The sequence below is a fragment of the Lissotriton helveticus genome, chromosome 9, assembly GCF_964261635.1.
Source record: "Lissotriton helveticus chromosome 9, aLisHel1.1, whole genome shotgun sequence".
In the NCBI taxonomy this organism is placed as follows: Eukaryota; Metazoa; Chordata; class Amphibia; order Caudata; family Salamandridae; genus Lissotriton; species Lissotriton helveticus.
In genome coordinates, this window is record NC_136070.1 from 584,928,839 (window position 1) to 584,953,893 (window position 25,055).

At 48.2% G+C, this 25,055-nt stretch overlaps 1 protein-coding gene across 2 annotated transcripts in view; it reads right to left on the minus strand.

The window, feature by feature from the left end:
• Positions 1-11,293: 11,293 nt before the first annotated feature.
• The window catches only part of VEGFB (vascular endothelial growth factor B), a 319,927-nt gene continuing 306,165 nt past the window's right edge, over positions 11,294-25,055 (minus strand). For both annotated transcript variants that reach the window (XM_078660553.1, XM_078660554.1), the window contains one exon: positions 11,294-14,251. In XM_078660553.1, coding sequence (XP_078516679.1) covers positions 14,230-14,251 — 22 coding nt within the window. In that variant the 3' untranslated portion in view covers positions 11,294-14,229. The remainder of the gene's footprint in view (positions 14,252-25,055) is intronic.

Genomic DNA, 25,055 nt, shown 5'->3' on the forward strand with positions numbered 1-25,055 from the left:
GCATATTCCGCAGTCTTTTCCGAGAGGGCAATACGATACACATTGGACACCAATTTAGCAGGGGACTAAGCTTTAATAATGTGGGTTAAGGCCGTAATTTCCGAAGGTTCCATCATGTCCTCCCCTAGGAGGTCCCTTAGCGCATGTCTCACCCTGTGGAACTGAAAACGCGGCAATAACGAATGGGAAACTCCCTCCATCTCGATCTCAGCCCATGAGCGTGCGCTGCCTTCCGTAAAAAGATCTCCCATATTGTGTATATCCAATGTTCCCAACGCGGCTATCACCCTACATGGAGCGAGCCAGGAACACCAAGCGAGAGGAGCCATCGGGGCATATAACTAGCTGCAAGCTTGTAGATCCATCTTATGGTGCCACGCGTGTGTAACCGAGTTCAGTGAGTCTATGATACCGGTACGACGATCACGCGGCCGAGACAGTAACGCAGGAAGGGGGACAGGGGCTGCGACAATAGATTCTATTCGTATGTGCGGGATCTCTGCCGGGCCGTGGATCCAGTGATAGGCATGCGAGCTTTGTGCTGCCTTAAATATAGTTCCAGGTCGGGAGCGCTCAGGCCACCCTCCGAATACGGATGAGTGAGAATGCTCCAAGCCACCCTCGGCTGTTTCCCCACCCAGGCCAGGCGTATCGTCAACGAGTGTAGCTGCTGAAAGAATGATTTGGACAACACCATAGGTAAGTTAGTAAACAGGAACAGGAAACGAGGTAGTACCATCATTTTCATGAGGGAGACCCTCCCCATCAGTGACAGTGGTAGAGCAATCCACCTTTCGATGTCATCTTCGAGTTTGGAGATTGCTACCCCGTAGTTCTCCCTCAGCACGACCTCTGAGTCCGTATGCAGACAGATCCCTAGGTATCACACCGCTTCAGTGGTCCATTAAAGGGGGTATTCCGGAACCACCCTCTTCGTGGCCATTGTTAGTGGGAACATAATAGATTTATTCCAGTTCACGTTGATACCCGAGAGGGAACTGAATAAGACCACCTCGCACAGCACCGCAGACAGATGAGTTTCCGGGTCCCGAATATATAAAAGGGAATTGTCTGTGTACGTGGATACAATGAGATTGTATGTGGGGAATCGTATGCCCCTATGCCCTTGATACTCTCGCAAAGCGCATGCAAGAGGCTCGGCCGTGAGAGCATAAAGTATGGGGGATAGGGGGCAGCCCTGTCTCGTGCACCTGCTGATTTGTATAGGGTCGGTGATCAAAGCTCCAATCCGAATGCGAGCTGTGCGAGCAGTGTACAGCATTGCCAAAAGTTGAAGAACTAGCGGCCCTACCCCCATTCGGCTTAAAACCTGTCTCAAGAAAGGCCATTCGACCGAGTCGAAGGCCTTTTCCATATATAAAAAGACAGCCACTGCAGGGACCTCCGGGCACGTATGTTGTAGGGCTGCAAACACCGTTCTGAGGTTATAGGTGAGATTGCGACTGGGCACGAAGCCTGCCTGCTCTGGGGCGACCATCGAGGTAACCAAGGGACTAAGACGGTTAGCTATCAACTTGGCAAATATCTTTGCATCGACATTTAGTAGCAAACAGGGTCTGTATGAGGCACATTCCCCCGGGGGCTTTCCCGGTTTAAGTATGGCGACTAGTACCGCCTCGCACATAGTGGGCGGCATTACTCCGGAGTCGGCTATGTCCGCAAACAGCATAAGTAACTGAGGCACCAAAAGGTCTGAAAAGGCCTTATAAAAGGCAACGGTTAGGCCATCACTGACTGGCGCGCTCCCCGCCCTCATAGCCGACAGCGCCCATACTACTTCCTCCCGCTCGATCGGTCGCACCAAAAATTCCTGGTGCAGGTTAGACAACCAGGGCAGTTAAATGTGGGTAAGGTAATCTAGGATGCGTTCCTCCGAGGCGGGCCCGCGGGATGCATACAGAGATGCGTAGTACTCACAAAACCTTTCTGCCACCTGTTCCTCAGTAAGCGGTGAGTCTGTCGGCGCAGCCCTCATGTCCGGGATCTCCAATCTGTTCCTGCGCTGCCTGGCTAACTACGCAAGGACCGACCCCAGGCGCTCCCCCTCGCTGTAGGTTCTAGCCGTGGCGTACTTTCCCAGATGTTTTACTTCAGAATCAGCCTCGTCGTGATATTCACGCAGCGTCTGAGCCAGTTCCCGCGTGAGAGCATCACTTCGGTCTGTTAGGCGCCGGGCCTCTAGCTCTTTTAGTTTTTTCTCCAGTCGACCCCAAATCTATTTGAGTACCCCTGCATGTTTGGAGATGACGATCCCTCTGATGTACGCCTTAAAGGCTTCCCAAACCGTTTGAAATGTGTCAACTGTACCCACATTGATGTAAAAAAATGACTCTATGGACGTGGCTAGTTCCTCCTTAAAGGAGCTGTCCAGTGGAGAATAAGGTGGGAAGCGCCATGCAAATGGGGGGAATCGCTTCTTGGGAGCGGCTATAGTCAACAGCAGTGGTGAGTGATCCGAGTAGGTGCGTGGGAATATCGTGCAGGCTCGAACATTGAGAGTTAAGTGAGTAGAAACTAACCAGTAATCAATCCTAGTGTGTATATTATGTGTCGCCGAGTAATGAGTATAGCCTCCCTGAGTTGGGTTTCGGTGCCTCCAGACATCGCACAGGTCCAATCGTGTCATCGACGCCTCTAGCGTCCTGCCAGAGACCGAGGGACGTCTGTCAGGGCCGTCCGATCTGTCTATACTGGGTTGTCTTGTCATATTAAAATCACCCCCATAGGACAGAACCCCATGAGTACTCCAGAACTCTTGCTGTCAAATCGGAATAAAAGGCAGGGTGGTCGTAGTTAGGGCTGTATGTATTCACTATACAAATCTCCATGCCTTTCCCACAGCATTTAGACATAGTATAACGTCCCTCCCTGTCTGTCTCCAGCGGCGTCAGTGTCAACGAGGCCTTAGGGTTAACCCAAATCAATACACCCCTAGCATGCGAGGTAAATCCCGCCGTGTGGACATTACCCAAAAAAACCCTGGTGCGCAATATAGGACTGTCCGTGTGGAGGTGCGTCTCTTGTAAGAGTGCAACATCAACTCTATGTCTGGAAAGGTAGTGTAGGACCTTCCTGACCTTGCGGTGATCGTTAAGACCTCTAACATGCCAGGGCATCAGCGTCAGTGTGTCTAGGGACTTCCCCGATGTTGTCATCACTGTGTTATAAGCCTGCACTTGAGTCGTGGCGAGGTGTCTTGTACATATGTAATCGTATCATGCCCTGTCGCATCCGTGCCAAAAAAACAACAAAAGCCAAGAAAAACAACACAATTTCCCTCCTCCCGCTTCAAATATCTCTTGAAGTTGTGGCAACCCTCCCCATCCAGAGCCCTCCCACGCCTGCCCAAACCCAACTTGGCCCCGGAAACCCGCCCTCCCCCAAAATATCCAGAGCCCTCCCCACCACCTCCCTCTGGAACATCAAACAAAAACATTAGTGCAGTGTAATTCACACTGGGGTGGAAGTAGCTGACAGAAGTAATACAATTAGTTTCTTAGTCTTGTGGTCACCCACCCCCGTCTCACAGAAAGCAGGAATCGTGTGCCACACTTCCAATCATGCGTTTTCCTTACTCCTTGCCTGCACCATGAACCCTCCTACAGTGCTTCAGGTTCCTCGATAACTCCAACCCCTACGACCAACGACCCCCTCCACTCCCAGGGGCCCGTAAGTAATACAATTGCGTATAACGTCACCTCACTCTGGAATATAACATCACAACTCTAAAGCAGCATGAGCATCAGGTTTGTAAGCCACTGAGTATCAAGTCAAGCGTATCTCTCCCCCCCGCAACCTCCCCCACCCCACATTCTAAAGCCATGCGAGGACTTCCGCGGGGATAGGACTCACAAAGGCCAGCACACGTCACACAGTCTTTTGTATTATCACCCCGAGCCCCCCAATAGTCCACACTAATACTCAGCTATCTGAAGTCGTGCGCCGCGACTAGTCCTGCTCGTCCAGGGCACCTCCCGCAGCTTCATCCAGCAGTGCTCCGTCCGGGGAAGACCGTTGTTCCTTGCGCCATTCCTTAAGGGCCTTCTAGAGCGCCTTAGGGTCTCTGAAAATCATGGACCTCCCCTGCCGGTTGACCCGTAGTTTCGCGGGGTACAGCATCGCGTAGTCAGTCCCCATATCACGGAGCTGCCGCTTCATCGGCGCAAACTGAAGACTCGCTTCTTGAACGTTTGCCGTAAAGTCCGGGAATAATGAGATTGCAGATCCCTCGTATTGTATCGGTTGTTTCTCTCTGGCCAGTTTGAGCGCAACATCACGGTCCCTGTAGTTTAACAGCTTCGCAATTATGGGCCAAGGAGGAGCCCCAGGTTTCGGTCTTAGACCCAGGGACCGATGAGCCCTCTCAACCACGAACATTCCAGAGAACGCATGTCCCCCAGCAACTTCTTCAGACGGTTTTCTATGAACAGCTCCATATTCCTGGTATGGGTGGATTCCGGAAGACCAGTGATGCGGAGATTGCATCTTCGAGAGCGGGCCTCCAAATCCTCCGTCTTGTCTTGTAAGATCTGGATTACCCTGCCCAACTGTCTGTGCTCTGTATCCAGGGTGGTATGAGCCTCTTCACCTCCGTCAGGCGTTGTTCGGACAGGTCAATACGTTCCGCATGTTTATCGAGCCTCTCTGCCATGCGGTCCATTCGGAAGGTGAGCGCGTCTATCTTAGTTCCCAAGGAGGCGATCCCTCCCTACAAACTCTTATCCATGGCGACCAATAGGCTGCGAATATCCTGCTGTGGACACTCTTCAGACAGCTTCGACTCGCCGGGCCCTCCCTCTGGTGTGGCTTTGATGGGCTTGGGCCTCTTAGGGTCAAATGAAAGCTTAGGTTGATTCCTGTCCGTCCGGCCCATCGTGTTGTCGTCATGTGACCCCTTACCACGGGAGTTTCAACAAAGCCACTAGTTTCCAATTGCCGGCGGCACAGCAGATCCCTCCGCGAAAGAAATCTCTCCGTTTAGAGGTGGCGGTCCCTCCCAGTGGCGCTCAATCCGCGATTATTGCTATTCGTAGCGCAGGGTAAGGTAGTCGCGATACACCTGTGTTGGTCTCTGCCCCTCAGCAGGATGTGTAGACTTGCAGATCAACTGGACTACAATCAGGACCTCCGCGCCATTAGCACCACCTGGGGCTCTTCGTGCTTTCAAAATCACCGGCAGCCAACCACCTCACTCTTAATCCAGTTGCGTCCCTGTTTTGTAGGGCTCCGTGACAGTGTTTTAGGGCCCCAGTCAGCTCCTGTGCTCGTGGTGTAAGGCGACTGGCGCCGGGCACCGTCCAACCCCAACCACGGCTTCCTTGTGCACCGCACTCTAAGTGGGAGCACCTCCAATCGCTCCTGCTGGAGAGTGAGGATTATTTGGGTCCCAGCAGAGACCCTGAGTCCCAGTTATGTCCAGCAACTCTAACGTGACTACAGCGCCCTTCTCCTCCTTAGCACCACTCCAGGGCTATGTTCCCCGCCGCAGCTCCTCACCTCCATCTGGTGTCTCCACTCCTGGTGGTCACTTGGGGAGGGGACCGGGGAGCTCCCCTCGGAACGATGCAATCTCAGCCTGCCACCGGGGCACCTCCGTTACTGGGGTCTCGCCCGCACTCCTCCTCCTTCCGCAGCCGCGATGTCGGCGCCCGCGCTCCAGGGTCAAGGCCGTGCAGGGGGCCGCTCTCCAGGCCCAGTTGGGGGCGCCCCCAGCTCCCTGTGGGACAAAGCCACCCCTCAGGAAGCCGCTAGGTCCGCACTCCATCCAGGCTATCAAGCGGTTCCCAGCAGCACTCTCCCCGCACTGCACACAGGATCGGTCTCTGCCGCCTCCGCACGGCCAGGCCAGCAGCCAAGCCCAAGCCTCCGCCCACAGGACCCAACGCTGCCCGCCGCTCTCACCGCTACCAGTGCTCTGGGCCTGGGCAGCAAGAAGGGGGGAAGGCCAGAGACCCGCACCTTTGATGGTTGCGGTCGGCCGCAGTCTGGGGGCTCAGTCCGTCTGGTTAGGGCCGCCAATAATTGTGCAGCTCACAGGATTAATGCCGGATTGTTTCATGAGAAGGGGAGCTCCCGGCTCAAGCAGCCATCTTGGTTGCGAGCTAGCTCCGCCCCCAGTTGATCATTAATTAATTTATATTTGTTTATTTTTTTGGTGTGTGATTTATTGTTGTAGGGGTACAGTGTGGGGAGTATATTAATTTTACTTACTGTATAATAAGTTGTTAAATAATATTAGTTTTTTGATTGAAAACAGTTTTAATTGTGTAATGATTTTTTTTACAGTTTAATTTTAGCTGCGGGTTGTGGGGATTATATGGCTAAAGTATGGGATGTTAAATAATTTTATGAGTTAATTTGTTTTTAATTAATAATATTTCTTTGTTGGTATTTAATTATGTTAGTTGAGGAAGTACATTTTTTTAATTTAGATGTGAGTTGTGAATTGTGTGGTGTTATAGGGTAGGAAATAAAAAAAGTAAATTTATGTAATAATTAATGCTTTTGTCTTCAAATGATTTTTTTTATTTTGTGTAATATAATATTTGTAGGTATTTGTTATGTGTATTTAACATTATATGTTTTAAAAAAAAAATTTATATTAAATATATTTGTAATTGGATTTTAAACACATTTTTATATTTTGTAATTTACATTTTTTTTTGATTGTTGATATGTTGTGTGGTTTTAATTTTGTACTGACTGGAGTGAGAATATTAATTGTTACTCCTCTACAATCCAACACTTTTACAATTATTGGAGTGGGAATAGCAAATTTTATCCCGCCACTATCCAACACTTTCTCTACTGTTGCACTCACTGGAGTGGGAATAGTAATTTTTACACCTCTACCATCCAACACTTTCCCTACTGTTGCACTCACTGGAGTGGGAATAATCATTTTTACCCCTTCGCTATCCAACACTTTCCCTACTGTAACACTCACTGGAGTGGGAATAGTAATTTGTACCCCTCCGCTATCCAACACTTTCCCTACTGTTACACTCACTGGAGTGGGAATAGTCATTTCTACCCTTCCACTATACAACACTTTCCCTACTGGTGCACTCACTGGAGTGGGAATCGCAAGTTTTACCCATCGCTATCCAACACCTTCCCTACTGTGGAAATTTAAGTTTGAAGAATTTTAAGTACTTTAATGTTTTAATTTATAATAGAATGTTTTTTTAAATTAGATTTTATGTTAATGGTACATGTAGGAGAGTAGGGTCTGCTATCCTATGGTCACCCCAATTTTTTGCTTTTTGCTTCACTGGTTTATGACTTAATGTGGCTGTGGGCCTGCTATTCAGACCCACAGCCTGCTGTTCTCTCTCTAAATTGTTACCCATGCACTTTAGGTGCATAACGAAATTGGAACTGGTTCACCTTATTGGCCCCTGTAACAGTGTACCCAGGTACCCAGGGCATAGGTGCTTCCAAGGCCTACCAGGGGCTGCAGCACGTATTGTGCCACCCCTGGCCTGGCCTCCCTATTTGACACAACTGGCTGAGCACTCAGCTGGGGTAAGTCGGTGTAACCACCCCTTACTTAGGTGTAGTATGCCTATACCTAACCTAAAATGGACACATATGTCCCTATCAGCCACTCCTATGGAAGGCCTCATCAATCCTGGAGGCAGAGTGCTTGGGAATATGTGAGATAGTGCTCTGGCATGAGCTGAGCCTGTCTGCAGCTTTCGGAACCATGTCCTTTAGCTGTTTCATTATACTGCCATACCATATACTCTTAAGTGCATTATGAACCTCGCGGTTAAATGCTATCTTTGGTTTGGCTTTATCAAAACATGTCGAGTAAGGTGTCATACGAATTGGAATACTACCCCCTCGCCAATTCTGGCGACGGGGGTAGCATTCCACCCTTCTAGAGGGACACGACATGTACCTAACCTGAACCCCGGTTAAAGTTAAACAGAGCCTCAGCACCACAAAATGGATGCTGCCACCACAGACACAAGTCTGACCTCCTGCTGCTGGGAGTCCTTCCAGCGAGGGCAGCTTGGACAAAGGGTTTCCTGCCTTGGGAGGTGCTAGCACCACCCCAGACAGGATTTTGTGTATTGGGTAGGACAGGGCTGAATAGAATCAGACATGCCTGGGGCACACAAGGTGTCCCTGTGCATAGGCCAGTTCAAACCGCTGCTGGGGCCTTCCAGCCCCAGTCCTGGCGCGAAAGTGGACAAAGGAAAGGGGGTGTAACCACTCCCCTTCCTGGTCCCACCCAGAGGAGGGACCTAGTAGGTGATCCGGCCCCCCAGATTCGAATTAGAGTGGGAGCTGTGTCCTGAGACTTCAGATCATCCTGAATCAACTTGAAACTAAGAAGACGACTGGACTTCGACATTCTGCTGCACAGAAGACTGAAGAGCATCTCCCTTGTGGCCTAGGAGTGGCCACCCTGTGAACACAGGCACCATCCAGCAACTCGACGTCTGCTTTGCCGCCGCCTCCAGCCGGAGCCCGAGCCCAGAGCCCGACAAGACCCAGACTCCCAGACTTCTCCCGGCCCGATCCACAGTCCCTGCAAAGAAGGGACCCGTGGAGGCACCGAGAGACGTGGGACCGGACCTCTTGAAAGACCCCCGAGAAGCTGACTGCGCAGCACCCGAGGCACCCTCGATGCTGTGCTTTGGGGTTTGAGAAGCCCCAACCTCGAGCAGCCCTTGCACTGAAGATCAGCCCCCCAGCATCTCTACGATCTGCGTGGGGCCCTTTTGCACTGTGCCACTTGACGCGCCATCCCGGCCACTTGCCACGTGGCTAGCGGCCATCTTGGCGACGAAAACGTCAAACTACACCGCTGGTCTGGTTGCTCCAGACTGGCCCTTGCTCCCCTAAAAAGGAGCACCCGCTCTGACCTTGCTGGTCCGAGTGAGAAGCTTGAATCACTTCCTGCGTGGCTTGCTTTAGCCAAGGCCTGTTTGCTCCAATCAAGTTGCCGACACCGCCATCAGCGAGAGCCTACGTGGGACAGCTCGTGACCGACTCCTGGACGTCCTTGACCTCTTCGTGTCCACGTGGCTGCAGAGACAATCTTCACAACATCACCTGTTTGCACCCGACATCGCCTGGTTCCTTCCTGGTTCCACGGTAGTCACTGGCTAGTGACTTTGAACATTGTCCCCTCTGCTTTCAGGTCTTCACCTCTTCAGATCCACCCTTGGATCCACCGGAACTCTTCCCATCGAGCCGCCTGCAGCATCTTCAGCTCCAAGCACCATCGACCTGCGTGACGAAACCCGACACTACTTCGACCCTGTGCACCCGCTTCCTGTGGGTGAGGTAACTCAGCAACGCCGGTGTTCCCACACTGGTATACACCTCTAGTGTCTGTGTCTAAAGTTTCATCCTTCTAGGTCACTCGGAAGGTTCCTTAATAACTAACTTTGTAACTTTTACGCACCATTGACATTGCATTGGTAATGCGTGCACTTTCCGCACTGCACCCGAGTCCCGCGGGCCTTTCCCGACTTCTTCACTGCTAGTCCCGAACAGCTCCAGCGATTCCCCAGGCCCTAGGCCTCTTCACTTTCCCCATAGTGGTTCTTATACCACTATTTTAGTATATGGTTTAGGTGGCCCCTAGGGCTCATCCATAATTGTGCAACTTTTGTATATTTAAACTGTGTTTTGTTTTAACGCATTTGCTTCTGTGCTCATAAAGAGTATCAGGGTTATTTGTAGAAATAAATCTATATATATTTTCAATATATATCTGTGTGGTGTCCTTTCATTTGGTATTCAAGGGATTGTGTATGGTAAAACAGCTTGCTTCACATGCCTTTACAGAGTTTAGCCTAAGACTGCTTAGTCCATGCTACCCCTAGGATAGCTTGTCTATAAGGTTGACTTTACAACCTGCACCAAGGGGGTTGCTTGGCATGGTACAAGGTGATCACTAGAACTAGTGAGCATCATATACCAGGCCAACTTCTCACAGTACACACACACACACATATATATATACATTTGTAATTGTTTCTATAATTTGAAATTATAAAATAAAATTAATAGTTTATTGTGTTAAAGTAAATATATATGAATTATTATGTATGTGTGTTTAACTTATTTTAAGTTTATTTATTATATATTTTTTAATATATATTAAATCTACTTAATTTTTATATATATATATATATATATATATATATATATATATTTTGAACAACTATATTTTTTACACCAATAATTTCTCAATATTTTTGTAATTACCTGTTTAAGTATAGGAAGTCGATATTTTTGCAGTCTATATTTTTGCATCAATATTTTTTACTTATATAATTTTTAAATTATAGTTTTTCAGTGAACCCTTGGAATCCCCTTGGTCTTTAGTGATTCAGCACCCTTTTATCACCCAGTATTTTCGGCCCACCCATTGAACAGGCCTTTCTTAGTTTGGCTCTCAAGTCTTTTTTTGACCAGCCGCAGAGAGGAAAGAAACCAGAGGTAGACTGCCACGAGAATGCTGGGACAGGAGTGGAATAAAAGCTAGGCCTAATATTACCGTTATAGTCTGAAGACCACATTCGCAAGTAAGGAGAGGGCCCACCTGGTCTTCAGCACTCTGAGGATGGGGGACTACCCACCATTCTCAAGGCCCTCAGAACCACTAGCCCAGAGGGCAGTAGGGAGAGTCCCCCCCCCCTGAATTCCATTTGACAGCTAGCACATCTTTGAAGGCTATCTGACTTTACTTCAACCAATCAGCCTTGCCGTGACACGTCTTTTTTCCAACGGCAAACCTAACAAAGTATCGCTTACGTCTGATTCCTAAATCCCTCTACCACAAATGCATCTTTCTTCTATCCTCATTGTCCGTCCGCTCTGTCCCTCTACGGTTCCCTCATCACTCTATTCAAGCAACAGGCATGACATGACGTATGTTCCCTCCTATCCTTTTCCCTCCTGCTCTTTCTTCTTTCTCGGTATTTTGAAGTTGCCCTGCAGTCTCGCAAGCACTATGCAAATATCCTACAATTTAACATATAGTATATAGGTGGGTGTTGAATTCGCTGTGATGGAAAACGCTGAAGCTTAAAGTTCACTATAAGAAAGTAGCAGGTTAGATGAACCTCTGGAAATGTGTAAGAAGTTCACTATCTTTGAGTGCATGTGAGGTCTGCAAATTCATCCATCAGCCAAAGTCAAACCCACCTCCCACCAGGCTTTCGTAGCCTCCGAATCGAAGACTCCTTCAACAGTGACCAGCTACATCAAGACTGCTAGAAAAATACGAAGATGGGAGCAAAGAGCAGGGCCTACATTTTTTAATGCCAGATGGAATGTTATTTTCTAATATAGATCTAAATATATATATATATATATAATATGTATATAAAATATGCATTATCTTTACATAAACATATAAAACATCAGCAAAAAGTGTACATCAGTTTTTTTCACATCTAAACGACTCACATGGAAGAAGGTGCGTAGGGTTCAACATTCATAAGATTTTCTTCAGAGCCGGGCACGTTTGAGGAAATGTTCCAGGGTGTAGTCTCCAAGAAATGCTCTTTTATCAAGAATACATAGACATAGCTTACATATGGCAAAAGTAGAGAGATGCTTCTCGCACCAGAATAACTTTCATTCTGAAGCTGACGGCAACCAAAGACGTATGGAGGGGGATTGTGGTAAAAAGCTCCACAGGCAGATCCACTGAAATTATGCAGAAATGGGCGCAAAATTATGTGTAAAATTATGCAGTATAAAGCAATAATGGTTTCACTATTTTGTCTTTTTAACCCTTTAATACTGTCAGAAAGGTGACCAGTTAACCTCACATAGGGTCCCCAACTGGGCTGCAGCGAGAATTACACTTTTTAAAAGTAACCTTCGATCCTTTGTGAAAGCTACCGATTGTTTTCAAACCTCTAAATTATGCAGCAGATGATGGATTATGTGGCACACTTACTAACTCCATTAGTATGGGGAAAACACCACAGCCACAGAACTGCGTAAATTCAGTGGCTCTGTTCATGGGTTAACTACTGACTGGAGACAGTTCACCTGCTCCTCAAGGGTCCATAACTGGCACAGAACCTCTGCACAGATCTCTACAATTCTTCACATATTTCCTGTCTGAACTCTTTGAAAACTCTACCCCACAATTAGAATGCTGCTGTTAAATATCTGCCTCTTTTGTGGTCTGGCACTGTGTTTGTTTAAAGAACTGAAAAAAGCAAAACCGGTAAGCAGGTTGTGACACAGCTGGAACAATTACTTCTTGAAATGCTACTACCCTTATTATGAGACCTAGATCACTCCTTTCCATAAGGACATTGGTACAAAGAATTGGTTGCCAAAGACCAGGGCTGTGATTTAGAGTTTGGCAGATGCGTTAATCTGATTTCTCGTCCACCTTATTACAAATGCATTATATAATATGGCCCTTGTAATAGGGAGGACAGAAATCTGTTGTGTTTGTGATGGAGTGCCCGTCCACCAAGCTATAAATCAGGCCGGTGGATTACTTCATCACAAAAGTGGTGGATATCCGGATTGCTATATTACAAGTGCATGCTAGCTTATGGCACTTAAAATATTGTAGATGGGACCTCCGTCACTTTGTGATTGAGCATCAAGTCCATCAAACTCTAAATAAGGCTCATTGTATGTGGGCACAATGACAAACTACACTGCTTGGAATGTTGTCTTTATATAATGGGCCATGCGTTTCCAAGAGAACAGCCATTACAGGAATTAGCCCAAAAATTGAGCATGTTGTGTTATCTCTGTCAGGGTCACTTTAAGATAAGACTAATTCTGTGGAGCCCTCCTTTTCCAATATAACATTCCTATCATGCTAAAGAAGCAGCAACGCATCTGGCATGGTCAATTTCTGCATTGCTCACAAAGCATGAAATAATAACTTGGGAGAGATCACATTCAACACAGTAACAACTCTTCCCTTAAACACTGGGCCAGTAACTCCACAACCGGCCCACTGACTGTCTGGAATATGCAAGATGTTGTGGGTGACTAGTGAGTATTCCTGTGCTCAAGATTTGTAACACTGAAGGCAAATCTGAAAGTTTGTTGCAGTCAGTGCCCTGGCCAAAGATTCTAAAACCTGAAAACATGTATCATGGCATGTAGTCAATGGCTCAAAAAACAAAGAACAGAGCAGATTTTTATATCAGGCAGTTCTTGCACAGTAAATATATTTGTAGGCGAGTGCCACCTGCGACTGTTAACCCAACCAACAGTATCCCTAAATATAAAGACCTTTCAAGAGACAGTGCTACACTTCAATCTCTCTCACGCATCTACCGATTGTCTATCTTTTCCTCTCTCCTCCCACCTTGCAGTGTCCTTGTTTAGAAAAAGGTGGTCCTGCACACTTTGGCTCTGACCACGCGTGTTGTCTGGTACTGTTGGCTGAGAGGACTGTGGCTTTCAACACATAAGCTGTGATTTAAAAAAAAAATTAAACAAGAGGAGCCAAAGATGAGTCTAATGCTACCATTAAGAAGGGGCGATGTTACAGAACAAGGGGACATTCGCGTGAAACATAAGCCATATTGCCAATAACTCTTCCTCTTTTGTCTGCTTTGCACATCAGGGGAAGTGGTAAGCAGCTTTTCCCCTGGCCAATATTTCTAGTGATTTCTTAGCATATATATTCACTAAAAACATTTAACAGTTTTCCCTTGTCTATAGTGGTCGTTACATTCCTATTTCATTCAGGCAGTTTGGGACATCTTTAATCCCATGGAGGGGTCTTTGCAGTTCCAAATCTGGCGTCCATCTTGGTTATGTCGCGGAGCTTACTTTTCCAAAGTTTTGTTCTCTTATTACAGGTTTTGGCACAGTCTGCCAAGGGACACGGCAAAGTCCCTTGGCCTTTATTTCAAACCATGGTCATGTATGCACATATTTTCCTATGCACCGCTACTCCTCACTCCAGCTGATGGCAGCTTATGGCAGCAAATGGATGAAGGAATTGGTTGTTGTGTTCTTCTTTTACCCTCTTGACAGGTGATCAAAGGTGAGACTTTCTGTCAATTTGTCAAAACACATCCAGCTCCCGCTTCCTGACGGTGGCAGTGACAACACAAACTGGGAAAGTAGGCAGACGACCATCTCCACCTGTGGTACAGGGAGACATCAGCCTCAAAGATCTACAAGATGACGACCACAGGCCACCAGCAGCTCTAAGTTGGGAAGGTTTTCCCCTTCTGATCATCTCCGACGGTCATCACATCTGGGAGAGGAGAAAGAACCCCAAATTAAACCATTTTTAAATTATTGGTAAAAAGTTGATTAGGTAAACCAGTGTCTCTTACATATTTTAATATCAATGCATATTTAGTCACTGGCCTTTTTCTAAGGCAAAGAAAACAAGTTACTTACCTGTAATTGTAGTTTTCCACTATTGGTATCCTTCATAGATTCACATGCTTAAATTATTTCCCGTCGAAGTGGGAGTGCCACGGTATCATTAGAAAGCAGTATAATGTTAAACATAGTCTGGGAAAGAGACAAAGCCTTCACTTTAGTAACACATCTCTGTCATTTAAAAGAGACTAAACTTCAACCAGTCAGGTTTTAACACTCTCTAGAACATTCCCCTCAGAGGCTTCTGTCGCTCAGATTTAAAGAGCATAAGTGTGAACATTTATCAGTACCTAGGAGCGATGACATTTTGCTTCCCCGGCACATGTTCCGCTGTAACCTGATGACAGATCGACCACTTTCAAATCCTTTGTGCCTCTTGAGACAGCACTTGGGATCTTGAGCCCCCTTGTTGATATTATGCATGGTGGGAGTGTTGTCGGTGCAGATGGTCACTGCAGACATTTGCATTCTGAGCAGCAAGGCTTGTAAAGCTAAGTGTGCTGCCTTGAGTTCCAGAATGTTGATTAGTAGAAGTAACTGGGATGGTTCCCATTTGTCGCTGACTTACAAATCTTGGAGTTGAGCTCCCCAAACCTCTGAGGAAGTGTCTGTTGTGATGGCCAACCGGGAAACTTGACGGGGGAATGTTAGGCCTGTGGAGGAATTCGCCTCTGGAATCCACCAGAAAAGAGCTGTGACCATCCCCAGGGTGACAAGAACTATATAGTCAAAAGAACTTTGTGTTTGTATCCATTGCTTGTCCAGTTCCTCTTCACAGCCAGAGGTGGCAGAGTGGTACTAAAGGAATGCATGAGGACATCATCCCTAGCAGGAATTTGAAATGGTGAACAGAAAGTGGCTTTTTTCCTTGCACTAAACTGGCCAAGTACAGTAATCTTGTCGATCTTTCTGGAGTTGGAAATGCTTTGTTCTGCACTCTATCCAGTGTAGCCCCCAAGAAAGTTATCCTCATGGATGGCTGAAGGGCTGACATTTTTTTTGGGGTGCAGCATGAGGACCAATTTGCTGAAAAGGTGTAAGCATGCGTTGGTTGACCTCTCTGTGGATTGATGGGAAGGTGCCTTCACCAGCCAGTCGTTGAGGTACAGAAAGACTTGGTGTTTTACTTGTCTTAAGAATGCCGCAATTGGAGCCAGGCACTTTGTGAAAATGCATGGGGCGGAGTTTAGATTGAATGGGAGGACTTTGAACTGATAATGGCTATAGGTACATGTGTATTGAATATGCTACTTACCAGTATGCATCTGTTCTTGGCATGTAGGGCTGCTAACATTCATATCTATTGCATAGATCGCCGCCTAGTGTTGGGTCCGGATGATTGCACATTGTTGTCCTGGAAGAGTCTTCGAAGTATCACGAGATAGGTGGCTCCTCCCCTGGACTACAGTGCGCATGGGCATCGACTCCAACCCCAGATTGTTTTTAGCCATTGTGGCAGAGATGGAGTGAAATAGTCTAAATGATGTCCATGTGGAAATTTAGTTCGTATACTGAACATTATCTACGCCATCTTGCAGACTCACGTACGAGCATACCCGACAGCCATTTTAGGTACCATGGTCTCCCTGTTCACGATCGCTCATCAGCACACTTCCCTGACCCTGCGAGCATCCCCCATGCACCCTGACTGCCCCCGCTCTCTCATGCACAAGTCAGGAGCCCTCCCCTCCCGCATGATTCTGTCCCAGAGAATCGCACCCCGTGCCTGACCAACACCTCCTTTCCGTCCATGAATACCCCTCCTTTGATGACCCTTCCTCTGAGCCTAACGTCAGCACTGACCGCTGGTCATCCTTTAGCCCGAGGTTACAGTTTATTGCCCCCTACTGTATGCACTCGCCTCTCCTGAAAGAGGCCACTATTGATCACGACCCTCCACCCCCAGAGATTCGATCAGGCGCACACATTCCAGAGAGATCGGCAGAACACTCAGCTGCGTGATAGCCCCTCCCAATCATATGAGGGGAAAGGGTCTCTACTGTTGTCATGTGTTGGAATGGGCCGGAACTGGGGGGTGACAGGGATATCGTTCTGATGTCATTCTCATGCTCTACAATGTCCCTGTTGTAATAAAGGACGTTCACATGTCTAAAACCAGTGTATAAAAGACCAGCTCTCAGAGAAGTTGAGAGAGCACCTCGAGACGATACCTTGTTGTCCGATCTGATGTGTTCCACTCCGTCGGAATAAAACTTGTTCCCTGTCTTCCAGTCTCCAGCGCCTGCCTCTTTATTGAGTAATTTCGTATGGTATTAGAGGCGTTTTACGCCGGGCAAATTCAACTTAGGAAACAACTACTGAAATCGCCTGACCATTGTAAATTGATCTTTATCAATTGGCGTCCCAAACGCGGGGCCCATCAGCGACACGTGGATCCAGTGGGAGAGGTCCCGACGACAGAGTGAACGACTGCAACGATCGGAAGAGCTCCTGTCCGATAGACCCTCGTCTGACAGCCGATCATCTGAACTTCACTGATTCCGAGCAGACCTCTCCCGAGTGATCTACGGTCCTGACTGGGAACCACCAGGAGTGCCGCGATAGCAACAGAGAGTAGAGGACGATCGGGCGCTGGAAGCGGAAGACGAGAAACTGTCCATGCGGTCCGGGTAAGGTCGTGACACACGACAAAATTGCGAAATTGATTGATTGATTGTTTGATAATACTAGTATTACTTATTTGTCTCTGAGAAATTCTCTATTTGCAAACAAACACAGAATCGCCATACTCTGTTTAGTCTTTGCAGATAGGGGAGAGTAGGCAACGCAAAACTTTAACACGTCGTGCTTATTCTTTTTTTCTCCCCATTGATTGATTGATTGAATCGAGCATTGAATTGTTCGAAGTTGGTTCTCTTAGGGATCTTCTCTGCCTGCAAACGGGGAAGAATAGGAATATTCTCTCTCCCTTTGCAGAAAGTGAAGGGTAGGTAACGCAAACCTTTAACACGTCGTACCTATTACGTTCCTCATTGATTGATTGTTTGACCAAACATTGACTGTTTGGAAATTGGGTCTTTCGGGAGGTATTCTCTGTTTGCAAATAGTGTAAAATAGAATATTCTGTCCAGCCTTTGCAAATAGTGAAAAGATAGGTAGTGCAGGCTTTTGCCCCCTATGGTAATTCGTCATGCCTATCTTCTCCCCATTGGTTCATAGTTGGGTCAACCCGGGCCGCTTATTAGAGATGAACCATCCAGCTCCACTGGAGGGCACCCCTAATAAGGACATGTTTACTAAGCAAGGACTAGTCGCTATAGCTTATAGTAAGTTATGGCATAAATATACAAAAAGGGATCCTAAAAACCAGTGGCCACTGATAGGTTCTTTTGATGAAAATAAAATAAAAACACTAGAAGCAGCTGTAAAAATAAATAAGGTAACATCCACTATGCTCGATAGTATCGGCATGTGGCGCAGAGAAGCAGAGCATCGCAGGAAAAAAGAGGAAGCAAAAACAGTGAAAGAATTACGAAAAGCAGCCCATCTGGCCGCAAAAGAACTAGATGAAGAAATAAGAAGAAGAGAGGAAGTTAAACAATCACAAGAATCAGGACTGACAGGTCAATGCCCTGTCAGGACCACTCCTACGCTCTACCCGGAGGTACCCTCCAAACAACGGGCAAATGACGAGTTACTGCTCGGTCCTCCAATGATCTACATGCCTCCTCCTTATGCTCCCTGCCAGCCTCTAGCACAACACTCACCAGTCCAGAGTGCAGTCGAGGGTAACCCTAGCGCTAGTGCCCCGACTCTTACGGTCTTCGCACCAGCCGCATCGGTAACAACACCAGATGAACTTGAGACTGGCAAACAATTAACAGCCAGACCAAATAGGTTGAGCAAAGATGAGCGGGATGGAATCGACCAAATAGCAAAAACCCTGGTAGAACGGAGGGAGAGTGAAGAATATACGATGAATATGCACAACTCGCATGCCGGTAGTCACAGACGGCATTTTATTTTACGGTTCAGCTACCACACCCTGAACGCGTATGAGGATAGGTACCAGACTAAGGGTCCTGCTAAATTGACGGCCCTATATAGAAAGGTTGATGTCGGAGATGGGGCTGAAAGCGATATGACGGATCTCTTCATGCAAATACTTGAGGTCTTCCGCCACCTCGCGGAGCAGAAACCAGAGGTCAAACTCACAGTCCCTGAGACGATTGAACCCTCACTAGGAGCAGCCAACACTATGATGCCTATCAGAGAAGCCGCCCCCTATTGGGTTCCCCCGAGAGGTCAGGGAACAAACGATGATATCAACCATGCAGACGCCAAAGGGAGGGTTGTGTACAACTGGGTTTACCAACCATGGGATCGGCAAGATATTTTAACTTTTAGACAAACCCTGCCCGATTTAAGAAAAAACCCTACAGCGTTCTATACCGAATTAGGCACAGCTTTGGGCTCAACTATAATGACTTTAGCGGACATGGATTTATTTTTCGGGTTGTGTCTGCCGGCTGATGTGTGGAAGCAAATCCGGAGAACTGACCACACGGAGTTGTTCGGACACACCTGGACAAAACTCAATGAACTAGATAGGCAGCGAGAGCCCGGAAAGAAACCTTTAAAAGACATACTGGAACTCCCCGACAAAATAGTGCAGAAGCTAAAAACGTTGATCCCAGAAAAGAAGGTAGACTGGTCGATAGTCACGGCCTGCCGCCAGAAACCTCAGGAGGACGTATCAGAATACTTCTCACGATTTGAAACAGTGTTCTCCGACTACAGTGGCCAAGACATGACCACCGCAACCGGACAACACCTATTCGTGCAGAACTACGTAAAGGGGCTATTGCAAGAGGTCTCCCAAAAGTTACAGACTAGCGAAAGTAGTTGGGGAGCCTCCAAACCTGCAGCTATCCTTCAGATGGCTCAGTATTACGAACACCAAAAGAATGAGAACGAAAGGGCAACTGAGAAAAAGAAAAAGGACCTAAAGGAACGAGTAATGATTGCACAACTACAGGGAGTGACCACAGGGAGGGAACGGTATAGGGGGAACTACCAGTCGAATGCCCCTAGGAATTCGACCCCTAGAGACCGCAACCCCGCCCCTGGCGCTCCACGAACCGACCTTGATGAGAATCAATGTGCATTCTGTAAAGAATTTGGACATTGGAAGTCTCAGTGCCCAGCCCTTCGGGAACTGATTAGAAATAAAGAGACGAGGGACATGGCAAATGGCCCCAAAACTGGAGGGCAGGGACGAGGACAGACCCACGACACCACCAATGACCGATCTGGTAGACCAAACACATTTGACCGCCCCGACAGAATCAGTGCCAACAGTCCGATGGCTACAATGATCACGACTCTGCATAGGACTGCCAGGGGCAAGGGAGGGATCCAGTCGAGCTCTGTGTAGACCAGCAAGGTCCTTATGTCACCGCTAAGGTCCTGGGTACAAAGACTCCATTTTTGGTAGACACCGGAGCGACACGTAGTGTATTATCAAAACGACTGATTCCAAGGGCACCCTTGTCTGGCTCACACATTACCTCGATAGGTTTCGATGGGACGCCCTCCACTAACCCCCTGTCTGTACCTATCTCCTTTGACCTAGGAAACAATCCCACTGACACGACGTTTCTACTCTCCTCCAACTCCCCTGATGCTATTATGGGTATTGATTTACTGAAACATTTCCGAGCTACTATTAGGTGTTCCCCGGAAGGAGTCCGAGTCATCCTGTACGACAACCCGAACATGTCCGGACCCTACCCCGCACGACACATGTACATTTTGACAGATGCTGACCTATCCTTGCTCGATTCGCTACCCCCGCACCTATGGGCCAGAAACGACTCAGATGTGGGACGAATGATGATCGATCCTGTACACATAACTGTTCGACCAGATGCAATACTCCCGAAACTCCCACAGTACCGGATATCGCCCGAAGGCGAGAAGGCATTGGTGGCGATTATTCAGTCCTTGGTAGATGCAGGAGTGGTAGAGGAAGTGGTTAGTAATGTCTGCAATAGTCCTATCCTACCCATTGTTAAGAAGCAAGGTGAGGGGGATGAGAAAGCGTATCGCTTCATCATCGATCTACGAGAAGTCAACAAAGTGGTGGTGCCACAGTACCCTGTAGTCTCAGACATCGCCGCCATTCTGACTCTCATCCCGTCCACTGCCACCACCTTCACCGTTATTGATCTTAAAAATGCATTTTTCTCTATCCCCATCCATCCAGACAGCCGTTATCTCTTCGGCTTCACTTTAAAAAACCGTTCATACCGATTTTGTAGAGCTCCCCAGGGCTATACTGAAAGTCCCAGCATTTACAGCCAAGCCCTGAAAAGGCAGCTGGACGCTGTCCAGCTACCAGATGGAGTAGTGTTGATCCAATATGTCGACGATATCCTTTTGGCGGCCGACACCACTCCACTTGCAATCACAGCCACTATCCAACTCTTGCACTTTCTTGCGGAGAATGGCCACAAAGTCTCCAAAAAGAAACTGCAGTTCTGTCAGTCCCAAGTAACAAACCTAGGTCATCTCCTGTCCAAAGAAGGGAGAAAACTTACACCCGACCGAATCCAAACCATCCTAGACACCCCTATTCCAAAAACACAGAAGCAAGTCCGTTCATTAGTAGGCCTTACTTCTTTCTGCCGACAATGGCTACCAAATTTCAGTCTCATTATAAAACCCCTACTTTTCCTGTTGGCCAAAGATGTTCTGTTCCCACTCCCGTGGACTCCCGAATGCCAAGCATCCTTTAAGGAGTTGCGAGATGCCCTTTGCTCGGCTCCCGTTCTAGGAACACCAGATTACTCCAAGCCCTTCTCCCTCTACACTCACGAAAGGGAGGGATGCGCATTGTCCGTTCTGACCCAGTCCATCGGCGCCAAACAGCGCCCTTGTGCCTACTTCTCTGCCACTCTTGATCCAGTCGCCAGAGCTCTACCAGCCTGTCTTCGAGCAGTAGCCGCTGCTGCTGTCTCTATCCGACAGAGTGAGGGAATTGTACTTTCGAACCCTCTCACAGTACTAGTACCCCATGCAGTTGACACACTTTTGAACCAGACAAAGACTCAACATCTGACTAGTGCACGACTGACAGGATACGAATTGACTTTGCTCGCGCCCCACATCACTCTGAAGAGATGCATGACATTGAACCCTGCTACACTGCTACCCTTGCCCGAAAATGACCCCGATGTGCCCCCTATACACGACTGCGTGACTCTCACAGACGAACAGACTAGGAGTAGAATTGACCTCCGAGACGTTGCTCTCACAGACCCTGACGGAGAACTATGGGTAGATGGCTCTTGCATCAAACTCCCAGACGGCACCACTTCTGCTGCCTATGCGGTAACGACTGCTCGAACAGTAGTTGAAACAGCTTGCATCATACAACGATCAGCACAGGCAGCAGAACTAATTGCCCTCACACGAGCATGTATCATAGCAGAAGGAACCACTGCGAACATTTACATGGACAGCCAGTACGCCTTCGGAGTAGTTCATCATTTTGGGATCCTGTGGAGGGAAAGGGGATTCCTGACGTCCCATGGTACACCCATCCTTCACGGAGATCTAGTCTCCGCCCTGATTGAAGCAGTCCTTCTCCCCACACGATTAGCAGTGATCAAATGTCAGGCACACAAGAAGGTGACAGATTTAGTTGGACAGGGAAACGCACTAGCCGACATCACTGCCCGAACCACAGCTGAGAATAGGGCCACGACGCGCATATATGTGACCAGGTCACAGGCAGAACAATGGACCGATGCTAGGGAAACGATCAGGGATATCCAATCGACCAGCACACCACACGAACTGACTGAGTGGGCACGGGTGGGTCTAAGGGACGATGAAGGCTGCTGGCGGACAAAGGACACAAACAAATGGTTGCTGCCTGATGCATACTTGATCCCCATACTGACAATGGCACACTCCCCTGCACACATAGGTTCTGCCCCCATGATCGAACTCATTTCCAAAGTCTGGCACAACGGCAAGATCCCCGACTCAGCCAAACGCCTAGTCCAACAGTGCCTTATCTGCTTACAACACAACCCCGGGAAAGGAACTGTGGTACCCCGGGGAGGGTTGGGGATCCCCGACCACCCCTTTGTGGTCCTCCAGATGGATTACATCCAGCTAGAGAGGTGCCAAGGCTTGAAGTACGTATTAGTCATTGTATGTGCCTTCAGCAAATGGGTGGAAGCCTATCCGACCCGTGATAACACTGCCATGACTACTGCCAAAGTACTACTGAAGGAGTTTTTCCCTCGCTACGGCCTTTGTCGAATTTTATGGAGCGACAATGGCCCCCACTTCATAGCTGAAGTTATTCAACTTATCCTGAAGGGGTTGGGGGTCAAACAAAGGTTCCATGCGGTCTTCCACCCCCAATCCGCTGGCCTGGTTGAGCGACACAACGCTACACTGAAACTGAAACTGTCAAAAATAGTGGCCACCACAGGGCTTAAGTGGCCAGATGCCCTTCCACTGGCACTACTATCAATGCGCTCCACCCCCACTAAGCATCACTTGACCCCCTACGAAGTTGTGTTTGGGCGGCCTATGAACCTCTGGACTGCCCCCAAACCAACCTCCATTCATGACGTCCCCGACGTCCTGCTGTCAGATTATTTGTACAAGTTAACTAAGACATTGTCTGTCATTCATCAACAGGTGCAGCAGGCCATCCCCGATACTTCCAGGGGTCCCGGTCACGATATCCAACCGGGTGACTACGTCTTAATCCGGAATTTCCAACGAGCGAAGAGTCTGGAACCCCGGTGGACGGGCCCCTGGCAAGTACTGATCACCACTCGGACGGCTCTTCGAGTGGAGGGGAAGAAGCACTGGCTGCACGCCCATCACTGCAAAAAGGTCTCCTCAAACCTGGCCACGACAGACAACGTCAACACCCAAGAAGAGCTCCTGAACAAAGACCGACCATCACTGAACTGTTATCCTGATACGGAGGCACTTGAACTTTCAAAACACTCTGATCCCACTGTGCCATCTCGAGAAGGGTATTTCCTACGTCGAAAGGAGGGAGCTTCGGCTAAGTAGACCACTGACTAAGTTAAAAGTCTCAGAACGGTGACCCAAAGCAATCAAGGGCTACCTGGAGAGAAACTAAACTAAGTCTGGGGTTCTGCCCACTACCGAGCACCTTGAAGATGAAGATGATGGAAGCGCCAGATAAGAAGATGATGAAAGCGCCAGATAAGAAGACATCGAAAGCAACAGGAAATACCCACTATAGGAATCCAAAAACTGACAAATTGCACAGCTCAAAGACAATCGCTTTCTTCGTTATCTCCCTGTTCTGCCTCCTCCTCATGACTTCCTTCTGGATCCTGGAGGAAAGCACGCCCGCTCACCAAATGTTGCCGACCACTGTCCAGCCGACCACCGTGAAAGAGCACCACCTGATCACCCTTTCACCTCAGCTTCGAGAAAGGCGTAGGGAATTCTGGAACAATTCCTTTGTACAACTGTTGCACCAGCACAACCTTGCTACAAATGCCACAAACTGTTGGATCTGTGGGTTGCTCCCACATGCTACCGGACACTCCATCCCCTTTATTCCTTCACCTTTCTCAGTTCACGGCTCTTGCCTCGCCTGGTTGATCCTCATGCAAGAAAGCCACAAGGACAATGCTGCTTCTGGTCAGACAGTGTCGCACTTCTACTATGGGTTTTTGTTGAACAATACAGGAAAGCCCTTTTGTCCTGCAATTTCAGGTTCAACCTTCCTTACGAACATCCCTGCCAAAGAAAGGGTCGAAATGCAAGTGCTCCACAATCCAGCCAGATCCACCTTCTCTCACCTGCGGAAACAAACGGCTGCCACCCTGACTACGGCCCTGTCCGTCATCAATGTCACAGGACTCGTATGCCTCGAAGGGCAAGGAACACAGCTGGTGGGTCACAGTTCTTGCCGCATCACCAAACCATTGGCCTCAGCTGACCCCCCTTCCTTTGTTGCTTCCCCGAATATGTACTTTGTTTGTGGCACCAAAGCTTACACGTGGCTCCCAAAAGGCTGGAAGGGTACGTGCTACATCGCCTTCATTCTTCCTCCCACGTATGTGGCCCCAGCCAACCACCACCGGCAAAAGCGCGCTGGAGATGTTGAACAAGCCGACTCCACCGGAGCACAGTTCCTGGATGCAGCAAAGGGACTAGTTCCTCTGTGGGGACCAATGGCCAATAGCCGCGCAATCCGACATCTAACTCAGGCATTAGAAACAACCATCAACATCACCGCTGGCGTCCTCGCCAACAACACGGCTGAGCTTCAGGCAGTCCGCCTGGTGGCTCTTCAAAACCGTCTTGTTTTAGATGTGATTCTGGCCGACCGTGGAGGTGCATGCCGTGTCATCGGCTCCAGCTGTTGCACCTACGTGCCAGATAACTCACCTTCAGTCTATAAAGCAATCGAACACCTCCACAGACTGTCCTCGGAGGTTCACCAGGAACAGGAAGGATGGTCGCTTGGAGGCTGGTTCTGGGACACTTTAAAGAACTGGGGATGGAGACTGTTCACGTTTTTATTGATACTGATCACGATACTATGTGGATGTTGTTTAGGTATTCAATGTTTACCACCTTTATGTGCACTTATTTCCAACTGTATGTGCTCTAAGACTTTGAACCTTAAA